Here is a 17,034-nt window from a genome sequence, read left to right as displayed (position 1 = left end):
CTTTAAAGTAAATAAAATAACCAGGTGTGATAGGTGGACAACAGCGACAAGATCTGGGAAGCCAGGGAGGGTAGTATTTCAAGGATGTGTTCGGTCATTGGCTTTGTGGATATTGTGTTCACTTAAACATGTTCATTGCCTTAGGGTTGTTATTGAATTTAGCAAAGATGTGTGAGGAGTCAGGCCTAGCACCACACTCCAGGAAGTAGCTTTGATCATGTGGTAAAAGTAGAGAATGGGTCTTTAGGGAAGTTTTGTGTGTGTGTGTGTGTGTGAGAGACGTGGGTGGGGGGGAAGACAGGCAGACAGGCAGACAGGCAGACAGGCAGACAGGCAGACATGAGAGTGTCTAAAATGTTTACCAAGATGGAATGGTTGTATAACTAAGAGGGAAGGGATGAAGAGTCGGGTAAAAGCCTTGCATCCTCATATGGTCCCTTGCAGATGCCCTTAGCACACACTGAGGAGGTTGAGGGAAAGTGTGCATCCTTATAAGCTGCGCTGTGGATTTTTTTGGTCCTGATGTACAAATCTTCGTGAGCATTAAGTTTGGTAATGCTTGTGGAGCTGCTTGGGCATGTCAGTCAGAGAACCATTGCATAATTCAAGCGTTTGCCATTTAAAGTCTGCATTCTGGTGCTGTTGATTTAGTGCTAAGGATTTTAGTTAAACCCCACTGTGTCTTACTCATTGTGTCCTTGGTCTCCTTGTTCATCCTTGACTTATTCACTGTGTCCTTGACCCCCTTGTTTAGGTGACAGAAGGGAAGCAGGACCTCGAAAGAGCCTCACAGCTTTCCAGGAAGATGAAGAAGGAGGCTGCCATCCTCTCTGAATGGCTTTCTGCCACAGAGGCAGAACTAGTGCAGAAATCCACATCAGAAGGTGTGATTGGTGACCTGGACACAGAAGTCTCCTGGGCTAAAGTGAGTTTCAGTTGGGTTGAATTGTCACATGTCCCATCTGTGGCATTCATTTGGGGCAATCTGGCTGGACACTGCCTCTATTTCCTATTCATTGTAACCTCTGCTCTTCTCCGTTACCTTCTTTCCCTCTTCTGTGATCTGGCAAGCACATTTGAATACACTTTGTTTGTTTGTTAGTTTTCAGAAAAGGTTTCTCTCTGTAACCTGGGCTGCCATGTATTCATTGTATATCAGAGGCTGGCCATAAAATCTGCAGCAGTCTTTCTTCCTTAGCTTCTCACATGCTGGAGTCACCATTGTATGCAACTATGTTCAGCTAAACCAGGCATTTTAACAGTACTTTGTGTGTATGTGTATGTGTGTGTCTGTGTGTGTGTATGAATGTGTGTGCATGCATATGTGTGTTTGTGAGTATGAGTGTAAATGTGTATATGTGTTTTTGTGTGAGTGTAAACATGTATTTGTGAGTGTGTGGGAGATTCTTGTGAGTGTATATGTGTGTGCACGTGTGTGTGTGTGTGTGTGTGTGTGTGTGTGTGTGTGTAGAGGCCTGTGGTTGGTGTCAGATGTCCTTCTCAGTTGCTTTCTCTGGGAGAAACTCTCATTCTGAACATGAAGCTTACTGCTTTGGCTGGGTTTGCTAGCAAACTCCTCTGTTTTCCCAGTGCTAGAATTCTGGTTTGTTTGGTTGGTTTTTTTTTTTTTTTTTTTTGGTTTTTCGAGACAGGGTTTCTCTGTGCAGCCCTGGCTGTCCTGGAACTCACTCTGTAGACCAGGCTGGCCTCGAACTCAGAAATCCCCCTGCCTCTGCCTCCCAAGTGCTGGGATTAAAGGCGTGCGCCACCACCACCCAGCTAGAATTCTGGTTTTGTTCCTGGCTTTTTCCATGAATGCTTAGGATCAGAACTCAGGTTCTCATTATTGCCCAACAAGCACGTTACCAACTGAGCTGCCGCCATGGCCCTGATAAAATACTTCCAGAAGCACTGAACTCCTACGGGTCATCAGGACCTTTTTCCCATTATGCTTAGGTAGTATCTGAAAATGTTATATTAACAGTTAACCACCTTATTTGGGTATGGTGGTATACGCTTTTAAGTCCAAAACTTGGGAGGCAGTGGCAGGCAGACCTCAGAGTGTTCAAGAGTTCCAGGACAGCCTATTTAGAGAGACCTTGTCTCAAAAAAAGAAAAGAAATAACAGAAAAAAATTAACCACTTTGAAAATCATGACATTTTCTCCCAGTATTCAGTCTTTGTATTGCATATAATAATTTTTGTACTAATTAGCTATTTGTCTATTACAAAATAACTGATGGAGATATCATAATCACATAATGTAAGGAAAAATCCACACACACAGTTTCCTTCTAGCTATTTGGAAAAATTGATACTTGGGAGTTAATGTGTAGCTTCTTGTTTCTGAGCTGGACACAGGATTGAATAGAGGCCTCTGTTTTCCTCAGAGTCTTTCATATGAAAGACACAGGCATTCTTGAGAACCTCTACAGGATAAACTGGCTACAGAAACATGAGCTACACAAAGTCTCTCCATTGTCCTCTGAAGATGTTTGCTGTGAGCTCCATGAGAAGGGACTTGGGCTGAATGATGTATCTCACTTGCCTGAATGCTCAGTGGAAGGGACACTTGGAGAAAGGCAACCTGTTGCTCTGGAAAGAGCATTCCAGCTTTGAAGATAGTTTGGAAAAAGGAATGCATGGTCTGTGTGTTTGGGATAAGGACCAGAGAGAGGGATGTGGAAGGAAAATGAACTTGAAGGTCACTAGTATATTCTGACTGACTGGAGAAGAAAAGGTGCAGCTTTGATTTTGTTAACTCTGACTTTTGTTTAGCATGCCAAAAGTAATTCTTCTCTTCCCCTGGACCGTTCCAGCTCTTTCCCCTGCTCCAGTCCCTTCCCCTGCTGTCCTTCCTTTTCTTTTGAGACTGGGTTTCACTATGTAGCTCAGAGTGGTCTTGAACCCTTGATGCCTCAGCATCCTGACAGTGAGGATTCCAGGCCAGTGCCATCAGGGCCTGGGCATACTGTCTTCTTTCCTTATTAACTCTACAACTTTCACCATTTCCCAGAACTCACAAACTTTCCTTGGCTTTCTGAGTTGCTAAAGTCACAGTTTGTGCTTAGGATCTAAAATAAAGTTGAACAAAAGTTAACTGTGAGCTTGACAATTTGTCATTTCCTCTGTTTTTCTAGTGTATGTTAGACAAGCCTACTATTTCGGTTGTTTGTTTTGATTGCCTAATTCTTTCACTCATGGCCATTTAGTTTACTGCCCTCCATTTTCGTTATTATGCACAGTTCTATGAACAACATTCCTGTGGCTGATTTTCAGCATACATTTATAATTGTTTCCTGAATGTGTTTTAGTAGCTGGAAAATCCTCAGGCCGGAAACAGCCATTTTAAAGTCTCGTGTGCGCTTCAAGTCTGTGCTTTAGTACTGACTTCGTAGACATTACAAGTACCACATGTGCATCAGTTCCTCCCTGGATTTTTGAGAATACATTTGACAGTGGCGTGCAAGCACTGTCTCGGAGCATTCTGTTAGAACCTTTTCCATAGTGTACAGACCATCTGTAGCCTCTTATGAAAAATACTTTTCCTGTAGTTTTGACCATTTTTAAATCTCCAGATTGGTCTGCTAATTTTGATTTCTTCTTCAGGCTTATTACTGCTTGCTGCTTTGTGTAGTATAAAAAAAATTTCCTTTCTTTCCCATTGTAGTTTACTTTCTGCCATTTTTCTTTTTAAATAAACACTTAAGTATGAGTTTACAGAATGGAGTAATCCGTTCCTTGTTACTGCTGCCTTCAGTTTCAGAACTCCCATGTTCTATAGAGTTTCTTTATGATCTTATGTAGTGTGTCCTCCCTTCACCTGTAATGTAGAATCCTTAGAGGTTAATTTGCTCTTTGTTAGGAGAGAGGCTCTGAACTTCTCACCAAATAATGAATGAACTGATAGAGTTGTTTGAGTCATAAGTTGTTTTCCTCTAGTCTAACACAGTAGTTAATATATGCTTATTATTGTTTTCTGTTATACATTTCTGGTTTTCTACCCTCCCCCAGTTCCCAAACTGCTGAGTGATATCATTTCATTAGCTATTTTAATTCTTATTAGAGGGTCCTTCTCTTTTTGATTCTCTTCGTGTCTTATGTATTTTTATAGTAATGGTTCCCAAATTTGTAAAAAGTAAAATTTTGTGTTGATTTACTTCAAAGCTCTAGATTTGTTAGGTGAGAATTTATATATTTTGGCCTTTGTTTCTGTGGGGGCTGGATCCAAAATAAAGTCTAACAAAAGCTAACTATGAGCGTGACAATTTGTCATTTCCTCTGTTTTCTAGTGTATGTTAGACAAGCCTACTATTTCGGTTGTTTATTTGATCTTGTTATTGTTGTATATATACATTTGATTGCTGAGGCGTCAAGGGTTCAAGACCACTCTGAGCTACATAGTGAAACTCAGTCTCAAAAGAAAAGGAAAGACAGCAGGGGAAGGGACTGGAGCAGGGGAAAGAGCTGGAACGGTCCAGGGGAAGAGAAGAATTACTTTTGGCATGCTAAACAAAGGTCAGAGTTAACAAAATCAAAGCTGCTCCTTTTCTTCTCCAGTCAGTCAGAATACACTAGTGACCTTCAAGTTCATTTTCCTTCCACATCCCTCTCTCTGGTCCTCATCCAAACACACAGACCGCGCTGTCCAAGTGCTCTGCCAGCCTTGTGAAATCATTTAAAAATAAAGCAGATACTGGTTGTTATTGTTGTCTATGTACATGTCTGTGTGCATACACATGCATGTGTGGGAATGTGTGAGTGAGGTTCATTTGTGTCATGGCACAGATGTGAAGGTCACAGAATAACTTCAGAATTTAGATTCCTCTTTCCACATTTTTGTGGTTTCTGGGGCTCGAACCTGGGTTTCCAGACTTGTTCAGCAAATGCCTTTGCCTTTGTTTATATGCATTTTTTATATATTATTTTGTTTTATTACCATACATACACATCTTCTTTTCTCTTTTTACTAATTGCTTATATATATATACACACACACCACACACACATACAGACACACACACACACACACACATATAATGTATAGGGTCAACTTCAGGTGTAGCCTGGGCCGACCTCCCCCTGGTGATTCTCTCACTTCTGCCTCTTTAGCATATCCTACCAGCGTGCACCGCCACAGCAGTCCTTACTAAATGTTATGTCCTATTTCCTAACTTCTGAATTCTTTTACTTTTCCCCATAATATCTTAATTTTTGCCTTTATAAACATTGCTTTTCTCTGTGTATATATTTATATATATATCTATAATGCATCTTTTATATATTATTTTGTTTTATTATCATATAAATGTACATTTTCTTTTTTTACCAATTGCTTTTATATATATGGCTGTTATTGAGTTGTATGTATTAATATTTAATGATCCTTCTTTCTGGTCTCATAAGCTCCATTTTTTGCTAACTATCATTTTTAAAGACAGACTGTAAATAATGGTAAGCCTGTGAAATATATAATCTTGAGTTCCCAACTCGACCTTTTACAGGTTTGGCGTAGTCAGGGTGACATGTAGGAGGCACCCAGCACATTCTCGTCAGTGGGGTGGGAGGAGCGGGGCACCCAGCACATTTTCATCAGTGAGGTGGGAGGAGTGTTGGTGTGACACATCGCCACCATCTTTTCTTTTTTTATTAGCTTATTTATTTATTCACTTTATATCCTGATTGCAGCCCCCTCTCACACAGCCCCTTCTCTTATCCCCCTACCCTTCTCCTCTGAGAAGGAGGTGGCCCCTTCTGGGTACCAACCTACCATGTCACATCAAGTCACTGCAGGACTAGGTACAACTTCTCTCACTGCGGCCAGACAAGCCAGCTCAGTTAGGGGGACAGGATCCACAGGCAGGCAACAGAGTCAGGGACAGCCCCCACTCCAGTAGTCGTGAGACCCCCATGAAGACCAAGCTGCACATCTGCTCCATATGGGCAGGTACCTAGGCCCAGCCCATGTATGCTCTTTGTTAACTGCCTACCTTTTTGATGATGTGTTTGTAGATTTAGAAACATTAAAGATAAGACATTTTAGTTTCTTCATTTAAAATGCAAGATTTAAGTGGTGTTTTAATCTGTGAATATGAGTGGGAAATTTATTCCATAGATTCAATATTATTTTAAATACTTTTTACCATAAAACCCACTAGTCTTGTGTTTGTATTATTTAAACTTAATTACGTGTCTTTAGTTATTTCTTACAGTTCTTCTAGCTGATTCTGGTCAGTTAGTACATAACCATGGAAGGAGTGCAGAAAGCCTGAACTACACAGAGTACGTGTGTGATTGACTTCTTCTCTCACATTGGGGAAGAAGAATTGGAGCAGGAAATATCTGATTGCTTTTTAAATGCATCTCTAAGTGTCATGACCAAGACAGTATTTCAGTCTTGACTCACTTGTGAGTTTGTGATTTGTATCCTTTCTGAAATGTGATTTTCAGCAATGTTCACGTAAGAACTTGAATTTCTTGAAGTGATTACTTTAAATGTTAATATAAGAATGTGTACCACGGGGCTCGAGAGGTGGCTCAGAGGCTAAGAGTGCTTGCTGCTTTTGCAGGAGACCAGTGTTTCATTTTGAGGACCCAACATCAGTCTAACTTTAGGTTTGGGAGATCTGATGCCTCTGTCCTCAAGAGTGTGTGCGTGTACACACACACACACACACACACACACACACACACACACACACGTATTCATACACACAGACTTAAACAGAAATCTGAAAAGTATTTTTGGAAAAAAGAGCAACAGTTTAGAAAAGATACAGAAGTGCTGGGGAAGTGGGTGTTTCCCCATGTTGCTTTCAGGATATCTTGCATTTTTTAGCAAGATTTGAATTTCTGTGAATGTGCACTTTCCTGGTAAACCCCCATTTGTGTATGAGTCCCATGACCATTTCCCTTCCTGGAGTGTTCCTGCTGCGTGGAACGAGGCTGAAGTTCAAGGCTTCTGTTTTCCTGGTTCTGCTTTGATTTACTTGAGCTGTATTTACTTGAGCTTGTATGTCCTTTCATATTAACTTACATATTCATATTAACTTACGATTTTCATTATGGTTTTGAGAGTTCGCAGTGTGTCAGTGAGTTGAGTTTTATAAACCTTTAAGGTATTGCAAGTTATTTAGGAAATCATTGACTTGTTATTGCTGCAGAAGAAAAGCTAAAAAAACAAAACAAAACACATGAAGTTAGGTAAATTTTATTATGTTCTGGAAGTCAAATGTTTTTTTTTTTCTGTCTTCTAGAACATTCTCAAGGATCTGGAAAAGAGAAAAGTTGACTTAAATGCTATTACAGAGAGTAGTGCTGCCCTTCAGCACTTGGTCTTGGGCAGTGAGTCTGTTCTTGAAGAGAACCTCTGTGTGCTCAACGCCGGGTGGAGCCGAGTTCGCACGTGGACCGAAGACTGGTGCAACACCTTGCTGGTATGTCGTCAGAACGCACCAGTGGTGATGTCCTCTCTAAGTAATTACATTTAAAGCATGTGTCCCTCATTAATATTCTGTTTCTGGTGTGTCTCAGTTTTGTTTTGCTTGTGCATTTGCTTTATATTATTTTATTTTTCTATTGAAAAGGTATCAAATGGAAGAATTTACAATACGTCTGTGAAAGTTAAATATTCATGCTAAACAGAGGGGCTGTGTTACTTAATATTTTAGTAAACAGTCTTGTTTTAGTGATAGAGTATTTACTTAGCCTAATAATGTGAGGTATATATATGCACATGTATGTATAAATGTATATTTATACACATAGTCCTCACAGTGTCTTAGTTATACAGTAGCTCAGATCAAGGATTGTCCCAAATGGTGGTGCCTGTAAAATTCTTGACAACTACCTCAGTGAAGTTATTTAAAAACTCTATTCTTTCTTTTGCTCATCTACAAAATGGGCATTATTATAATTTCTACTTTGTATGATTTTATGATAATTAAATGACTTAAAAACATGTAGTGGTATTATATAGCAATATGTTAAACATCCCATTATTTTTTTATAATTATAACCATTCCATTTTCATAGTCTTTGCTGGCCCATTTCTACCAATGGTTAACATATGGCAGCCCTAATCTTTGAAGTTAAAGTTATAATTTATAAGTTATTACTTTATTCTGGAACACTGGATAGGACTTTAACTCAGTTAATTCTCTTGTAATGTATAGACAGATTAAAAAAATAAATTACCTATTTGGGCATTTTTTTTTCAGATCAGTTAGGATCTATAGAGCAGAGAAGCTCATGTGCTTAGGTCTTGATTGATCAGAGGTTTATATTCTAGTCCATGACCCATTACCCATGTAAATTTATGTACGTTCTGTAATATAATACATCACCACATACCAATGTAGAGAGAAAAGCATAGCTAAGCTGGCCGTGGTGATACATATATTTAATCCCAGAATTTAAGAGACCAAGACAAGAGTATCTAATAGTCAAGATCAACCTATGTAGCAAGGCTCTTTCTCAAAAAAACAAAACAAAAAACCCAAACCAAAAAACTTCAGCACCCTGTCTCCCCTCAAAAAATCACACCTGGTAGCACAGGCTTGTTGTAATCCCTGCTATTTGGGTGACTGAGGAAGGAGGATCATAACATGAAGGTTTTCTTGGGCTACATAGTAAATTCAAAGATAGCCTAAGTAACTTAAAATAAAAAGTACAAAGAGGCCCGGAGTTATATTCAGTTGTGCAGTGTATGAGGCCTTATGTTCAGTCTCTGGAAGTGTAAAGCAGCAGCCCCTCTCTCCAAAAACCCCAAACCAAAAACAAACTAAGTGAAACTATGTAGCAAACATAGTTGTTCTTTGTTGACATGATTGTGTGACATGCAGTGTGCTCTCTGATGGCCTTTTCAATCTCTACTAAGATTGCCATCTTAATATTTCATTTAAGCTTGTCAGCATTATTTCATGCCTTTGCAGAACCATCAGAATCAGCTGGAGATCTTTGATGGACATGTTGCTCACATCAGTACCTGGCTCTATCAAGCCGAAGCTCTGTTGGATGAGATTGAAAAGAAACCAGCGAGTAAACAGGAAGAGATCGTGAAGGTAGTCAGCCTCAGGATAATTTGCTGTGGTCTGTTCTCTTGTGCAGTGTGTGGTCAGTGGTGTGTGTGGTGTCCTCAAGCTGTTTGCTTTTCAACATTTACCATGGTGGGAGAAACCAAGATTGCTCATGGTCTTTCAATGACCACCACTTCCTCTGGTTGATGGTGCTTCCCAGCAATCCCAGATGTTTATTTTAAATACCTTTATTTCATAGTAAGCATCACATGTGTTTGGAATAATATTCTCTCTCTCTCTCTCTCTCTCTCTCTCTCTCTCTCTCTCTCTCTCCTTCTCCCCTTCTCTTCTTTTACTATCAGCGTTTACTGTCTGAACTGGATGATGCCAGCCTCCAGGTTGAGAATGTTCGGGAACAAGCCGTCATCTTGGTGAATGCCCGTGGAGGCGCCAGCAGAGAACTCGTGGAACCAAAATTAGCTGAGCTGAGCAGGAACTTTGAAAAGGTGTCCCAGCACATAAAAAGTGCCCAAGTGAGTACTTGCATTTTTATAGAATACCATTTCTTCCCATGGGCATATGACTAAATGGTAGATAATTTTGTTCAGGCCTATTAATTTTTAAATGAATTTTAATAACTGTTTAGCAAAGCAACTTCTGTTACTTATGTGTGATTGTTAATATAAGAAAATATTGCTTAGTAAATAACTCACCCAGGACAGGCTTCAGTGCCAGTTGACAGTCTGGATTGGAATAAAACAGACATAATTAAGTCATTTCTCAACTGACTCAACATGATCATCAATCCCTGATCTTAAACTCATCCTCTTAATGTATGTGTTTATAGAAAATATATGTGTGTATTTGTTTATGTGTTGACAGATTTAAGTGTTGTAAGCTATATAATATATATGTTATGAATTCAGTTTATAGTTCATGGAGAAACTTTCTGAATTTACTAATTCAAAAAAACTTTATCAATTAAAAGAGTGTCACAAAGAACAGCTATCTTTACAAAACGGTGTCTATGCTACTGTGTTATTATTTCTTCAGTTCCCTGGGTATCTTTCCCATTTTTTTCTCTTTTATTCTTTATTTTAAGAGGGGGAGGCAGGAGAAACACTATACTGTAGAGCTCTCAAGGCCTGGCACAAACGGAGCTTTAGTAAATGTGAAGTGGAAAAGATGCAACATCTTCACAGTTTAGAGGGAGAACCGTGGACCTTAGCTGTCCATGCTGAGGGATCACAGCGTGCTGAACATTTAATAATCTCAGCTGTGCACTTCTGATGGCACTTTAGAGAATTGGTTAATTTAACGTCTTGACTCTTATCTATTGAAATAACAAAGAGAAAAGACCATTTGTTTTATATGTATGCAGGAAGTAGGCCTTATCTAACTTTGTTTTAATTTAAAATATCTGGTATAGAGGGCCAAATTTTCTTTCCATGCCCTGGAGTATAATTATTCATGGCTTAAAGCAATACAACCAGACCTTTCTTGAGCATTTGTCTTCTTTAATTTTGGCTTTGTCTCCTTATTGTGTGACTTATTCCTTTTTATTCTTTTTAATAGATTCATGGGAATTATTTTTTAGACATTAAAAACTAAGTAGAAGAGTGGAGTAGTAGAAATAATAAAGAAAATTAGCATCGCCCCCCCCAATGACCTTTGCAGACCATTCTGTTGCCTATTTTTACTCACTGATGCATGACACTAAAATATGAAAAAATATAGCATTTTGTACATGCTCCCTTGAAATGGATTTTAATGGTAACGTTCTATAGGTTGTTATAATTTGCTAGGTTAATTTTATGAATGTTGGGCACTTGGGAATGTTGTCTTTGTTAAAATCATCTTATTTGTATCTGCTGGCTCATCTCTTAACTATTTTGTTAGTATCAGATTTTAGAATCCATCGACTTGTTGCAGAGGTAGAAAATCTGTGCAGGTCAGGAAGTTAGAATACTACTTTCTTCATAGGTGGCAGACGCTGGATATTTTCTTCATTTATTTTTAATAAAATTGCCATTCTTACTTTTATTTTCCCAAATGTGTCTGCATAGATGTGAAAATGTGACATTTGGAAATACAAATCTTTTTTGAGGTTCCATATCAAAAAACCCAAGGGGAATTCTTGGTCGGCATGTATGGGAGGTGTTCTCTAGGGTCTCCTTGCACCAGGTGAGGACTGATTGGTGTTCCTTTCATAGCTGTGGCAGGGATGGTTTAGATTGTGGCCCTGTAGGTCGTTCACCTTGGCAACTGCCCTACTGTGCTCGAAGCAGCCACAGGGAACTGAATGCACATCACGTCCCTAGCTCCAGGTTGAAAAATGAGCAGTTCAAATAAGTCCAGATTGCCAAAAGCCATTGCTCTGTGATGAATGACATTAACGTCATTTCAGATAAATGCTGGTTTCTGCTGTGACCCTGCCTCTCAGGATGATTTTGGAAAATGAAGTCAATAGTACACTCACAGAAGCCTCTTTTCCTTCCCTAGATGCTGATTGGCCAGGACTCTTCATCCTATGAAGGCTTGGACCCTGCTGGAATTCTTGAAGGTGCCAGACCTTTCTCTGACTTGGAAAGCTTAGAAAATGACATAGAAAACATGCTGAAATTGGTGGAAAAGCACTTGGACCCCAGTAACGATGAGAAGGTGGGTGGTCTGTAAACCCTACCCTCATTTTTTTTCTCTCCTTTAAAAACATGGATTCACTTGCTTGACCTGCCACACATAACTGAAGAAATCCAGATGTGATTTACAAGAGTCATTGCCGAAGCTGTCAGGTAACTCATGCAATGCTTGAAGTTCATATACAACACTCATCTAATCCCAGCATCTGGGAGGCAGATGCAGGAGGAGTGGGAGTTCGTGGTCTTCTCTCACTATATAGCAAGTATGAGGCTACCCTGTGCGACAAGAACAAACAAACAAACAAACAAACAAACACTGATGATGAGGATGAGGAGGAAGCATCATCATCATCATCATCATCATCAATCTTTACCCCCTACTTTCTATAATCATTAGCTAAGGTTTGATGAACTAGCTTTGGGATATTTTATTTTCAAATATGAAGTATTTAAAGAAAATCATGAGTAGTTACATCATTCAGGCCCCTTGACCCATGCTTCCCTATCCATCTCAGCTTAATTCTTACACTGACCAATGGAGAGCATTAAGTTTGTCTGTGCATTTTTGTTTTTAGTAATTTTCTTTTTTAAAAATATTTAGAAGGAGGAGGAGCGGGCCCAGATTGAGGAAGTTCTACACAGAGGGGAACATTTGTTACACGAACCTATGGAGGACAGTAAAAAAGAAAAGATCCGTTTGCAGCTGTTGCTTTTGCATACACGTTACAACAAAATTAAGGTAGGATGCCATGGTCACTGAAACAAAGAAATAACTTACCCAGGTGTGCCATCCAGGCTGGGGATGTAATATTTAAAGGCACAGTGATATTCAAGCAAATCAGCTAGGGAAATTGTATTATTTCCCTCTCATTTTCTTTTTAGGTTTAATTAATTATCTTTTTTTTTGAGTTGGGAACTGGACACTATGCCTGGTGTATGCTATTGGTTATTTGGGAATTTCCCATCATGCATCCTGATCACACTCACTTCCCAGTTCTCCTGTGTTTTCTCCCTCACTCTGTGACCTTCCTTACTTAAAAGAAAAAAAAAAAGCATGAAAAAGAAAGGCAAAAAGGAGAGAAAGAAAGAGAGAGAGAGAATGAACCCCAAGTCCATTTTGTGTTATACTCACTAGACCATGGTCTACTCCCAGTGTCCAGCCCACAAGGGGAAACTGAGTCCTTCCCCACCCTTGCCAGAAGCCATCAGTTGTGGAGAACTATATTTCAGTATTCTTACCACAGTTTTCAAAACTTCTCTTTGATGGCTTTCTTTTTGGGCTATTAATGTTTTTAGGGGTCAAGTAGATGGTAGGGGTTGTCTCAGAAGCCTTCTGTGTTCCTCTTTCTCGATTGTACATCTGCGGTCATTGAGAATGCCACAAGAGTAACATCCTTGTGGGTCACTGAGAATACCGCAAGAGTAACGTCCTTGTGGTGTTTTAGTGATGCTGTACCCCAGGTTCTACTCTTTGGTAGTTCTTTCTGGAATTAGTTTTATTTGATCACTTTGGAATCTGAGTGGATTCCTGTGCCTTGGCTTGCAGTTTATTGGCTGTCTCTGTCTGCATGTGCCTTGCTGGCATCTACCTTTCCCGTTTCCCTTCTTAGTCTGTCCTCTTAAAATGTAGCCCGTCTGTGTAGAAGGAGGAAACTTCAGGACCATCGTTGGCTATTTTCCTGTTCAGTACGTAATGTGAAGCAGGAGTCACAACTATTAGGCTTTGGACTGAGGATAGCTGTCTGAGAAGGGTGTGAGTCCACAAGCTTGAGGACTGGAGCTGTCTTAGTTCAGTCTCCAGTCTCAGTTTATGGAAAAATGCTAAGCATGGTGGTACAGTGCTGTGATCCCAGCGCTGGAGCGGCAGACAGGAGGATCCTAGGGCTTTGGTGTCCAGACAGTCAAGCCTAATAGGTGAGCTCTAGGCCATGAGACCAAAGAAAGACCCTGCCTCAGTGGGTGGGTAGTGTTCCTAAGGATGACACCCGAGGTTGCCCTTTGACTTCCACACAGGCAGGCACACATGCGCACGCGAGCGTGAACACATACATACAAACACACACACACACACACACACACACACACACAGAGGCATATTCATACTTGGATGTACATGTGTACACATACCTAAGAATATATTCACCCATGCACATACCTGTGCATATAAGAACACATGCATGCATACACATAAATATCTATGCATTTAAAAAAAAAACCTCCTTGGTAGAATAAGAGAAAATAGAGGTTTCAAGTTGAATTTAATGCCAGGGGTTTACCAGTTGCTTGGTATAAAGTCATAGAAAAACAATGTCACATGGGTGGAGGTCAGAGGACAAGTAACTGGGTTTGTCCTTTCATCCTATGGATCCAGGGGATCAAAGTCATGTCATGAGGTTTAGTGGCGTGTGCCTTAATGACTGAGCCATCTCCCCATCTCCCTATGCTGTTCTTACGAGTACTGAAATTATTTTAAAAACTTAAACAAATGCGTAGCAATGAGAACAGCACGGAGACAGCAGTGGCCGAATGGGTGGCTGAGAGTAGTTAAACCACAGTCCTCATGTTGGATCTAGGACTGACACATTTAATAAATAAAGCTAAAAATAGTAATGAAAGATTCATGCGCATATACATTGTATGTCAAACTTATTTTCTCCTGTAATTCCCTGTCCTTCCCTTTCTCACCACTTTTTCCTCCTGTCATTGGTTTGTTCCCCTAGAAGTTTCACGTCTACTTGCCTGTCACAAATGTCAACATGCTTTTACATTTTTGTTGTTGTTTGTTTGTTTTTGTCTAGGAACCACAAAGTAAAAAAAACACATAGCATCTTTCTTCCTGAGACAGGCTTAATTTGTTTATTGTGGTTAAGTTACATTTTTCTGCTGACCCTGTAATTTCCTCTTTCTTTATGGCTGAATAATCCCAGTGTCCACTGTCTTGACACAGTCCTCAGTTGTTGGACACCAGGTTTCATTAGAATTGAGCTACTGTGCTGTAGTGAACTCTACTGCAGTCAGAGGTAGCAATCACAGGGACAGAACTTGTTTTCTTATGTGAAACATCGTTTAAATGGCCTTTTCCCATTTGTTGAATGGAGCGTTACTATTCTGAAATATATATGAATTTTTGGTGTTGGGGATATAACTCAGCAGATACTGTTCTTGGCATGTAACATTTGGATTTTTAGCACTCACATAAATGTCCGGTGAGTTTGGCAGCTCACTTGTAATTCCAATACCTAGAAGGGAGAGATGGGTGATTCCCTAGAGCAAGCTGGTTAGCCAGAGAACAGCAGGGGGATGGCCTGAAGTTTTCCATGTGCACATATATTCACTGGATTAGTTCATCCTTAGTGATGAAAGGAATGGGTGAGCTCTTATTTAGAAGTGTCTCCCAACTTGAGGTGTTAATTACTTCAGCATTCTTTTATATTTGCTAGAACATAGAATTTCCTTTCTTAAACATATGAATGCATATCTAGAAATGTCTCCAGAATAAGATATAAACATATAGCTTATGACAATATAAGAATTATTAGAGATAATTTTAGTTAGTCTCATTGATAAAGTCAGAAAACCTGTAAACTTGCCTTACACCCGGGTCTCTAGGAGTGCCCGGTTGATGAGAAGAGAAGTTAACTAGATTCTAGAAGGCAGGGCACACAGATTTTTAAGTTCAACAGCATGCTACTGCTTCAATGATTTACAGCCTAGAGTTCTAATTTCACTTAGAGATCTTGAAGATAACTGTAATCTCTCAATGTAGAAACATTTATTCATTATTGCTACTATCTTCATCAAATTTGCAGAATACTCAAGTCCAAAAATAAAGGATAAAGGGTAAACCTTGATCAGGGGACGAGACTTGGTTACATGCCTTGTCTCCATGTCCTGGGTTTGGTCCTCAGCACTCTGTGCATTGGTTGTGATGGCAGGTGTGATGGCACATGCTAATGGTGCTACCACTCAGGAGATGATGGCAGGAGGATCAGAGATGTAGGGTCAGAGATGTAGGTCTTTGACTATATAGGGAATAGAGACAAGTCATGGTATATAGGAGACCCTGTCTCAAAAGAAAACATATCAGGGAACTGGCTATTTGAAAGTCATATACAACATTTATTAAAGTACAGCTATCAAGGGTAAAGTATTTTAGCCCCCAAAGGACCAAGCAGCCCATCTTAGACAGTGCTGTATTCTGAGGGGAGGATCCAGAATTTCTGCAAAGGAGGTCTGAGTCTATCCTTTCAGAACCCAGAAGGATGTCAGGTGTCTGTGCTCAGCAACACTGTCTCAAAGTTACATTGGTATTTTTTCAGTCAACACCCTCATGGCATTTCGTGTACTGTTTAATTAATTAATTAATCAATCAATGAAATATGGTCTCATTCTGTTGTCCTGCCTGACTTTGAACTAAGGGATCCTTCTATCTTTGCCTCATGAGGAATGAGACATGTAGGCGTTTGCTTCTGTGTCCACTGAATATGTTTTGAAAACATGTTTAGCTTCAGTTTTGTGCAGTATGGCCTATAAGTACTGAATATGATTGTGGTATTATAGAAGGATGATGCGACAATGATCTTAAAATAGTGTGCTTCATGAAGAACTTATGATAGACAACATCTTTGTGTTTCCTTAACAACGCAGGGAGGCAGATGTGCTCCTTGCATGCTCGATGAACGTAGACAATGGTGGGTTCACTCTGACCTTATCTATGGTATATAGTGGCAGATTGCACATGAAAGCTCAGGGAGTTTGTTGAGTCTCTGTAGCAATGAAAGTTAAAATAAGATTAATGTTATTTTTATTAGCATTTATTAAATATATGATAATGGTTTCATTATGACATTTTATGCATGTGCATATTGTATTTTGTTCATAATCACCTTATTTGTGTTTCTTAAAACTTTGAGTGACATTCTGGTATTCTTCAACACCCCTCCCCCCTACAATTTGTTATTACTTTCATGGGGGAGGTTTTAAGATACCTGCCATTTATTTATTTATTTATTTATTTATATTTATTTATAATTCTGTTTTAATAGACAATCCCTATCCAGCAGAGAAAAACAATTCCTCTTTCTTCTGGAATTACATCATCATCCCTCCCTGCAGATTATCTGGTTGAAATTAATAAAATTTTACTCACTCTGGATGACATTGAATTATCACTTAATATTCCTGAGCTAAACACCACTGTCTTCAAAGATTTCTCTTTCCAAGAAGATGCTCTGAAGGTAAAAATCCAGATGCTGAACTTCAGTAGCCATGGTTAATAGAAAAAGTACAGAAACAATGCCAGTCTTCCTTTCTCTTCCTGTTTTCCCTTTTTCATTCCCTTCCCTCCCTCCCCCTCCCTCCCCCTCCTTCCCCCTCCC

The 17,034-nt window shown here is 39.6% G+C and overlaps 1 protein-coding gene across 3 annotated transcripts in view; it reads left to right on the top strand.

The window, feature by feature from the left end:
* Positions 1–17,034, top strand: part of Utrn (utrophin) — a 429,847-nt gene that overhangs the window by 130,676 nt on the left and 282,137 nt on the right. For 2 of the 3 annotated variants that reach the window (XM_028779234.1, XM_028779233.1), the window contains exons 33-39: positions 755–925; positions 7,257–7,436; positions 8,934–9,062; positions 9,380–9,550; positions 11,520–11,678; positions 12,258–12,395; positions 16,702–16,893. In XM_028779234.1, coding sequence (XP_028635067.1) covers positions 755–925; positions 7,257–7,436; positions 8,934–9,062; positions 9,380–9,550; positions 11,520–11,678; positions 12,258–12,395; positions 16,702–16,893 — 1,140 coding nt within the window. The remainder of the gene's footprint in view (positions 1–754; positions 926–7,256; positions 7,437–8,933; positions 9,063–9,379; positions 9,551–11,519; positions 11,679–12,257; positions 12,396–16,701; positions 16,894–17,034) is intronic. The other variant, XM_028779235.1, reaches the window with a different exon arrangement.

The sequence above is a fragment of the Grammomys surdaster genome, unplaced genomic scaffold (assembly GCF_004785775.1).
Source record: "Grammomys surdaster isolate TR1022 unplaced genomic scaffold, NIH_TR_1.0 348, whole genome shotgun sequence".
In the NCBI taxonomy this organism is placed as follows: Eukaryota; Metazoa; Chordata; class Mammalia; order Rodentia; family Muridae; genus Grammomys; species Grammomys surdaster.
Note: the sequence above shows the minus strand (reverse complement) of the source record. Positions and strands in the feature narration are given on the sequence as shown.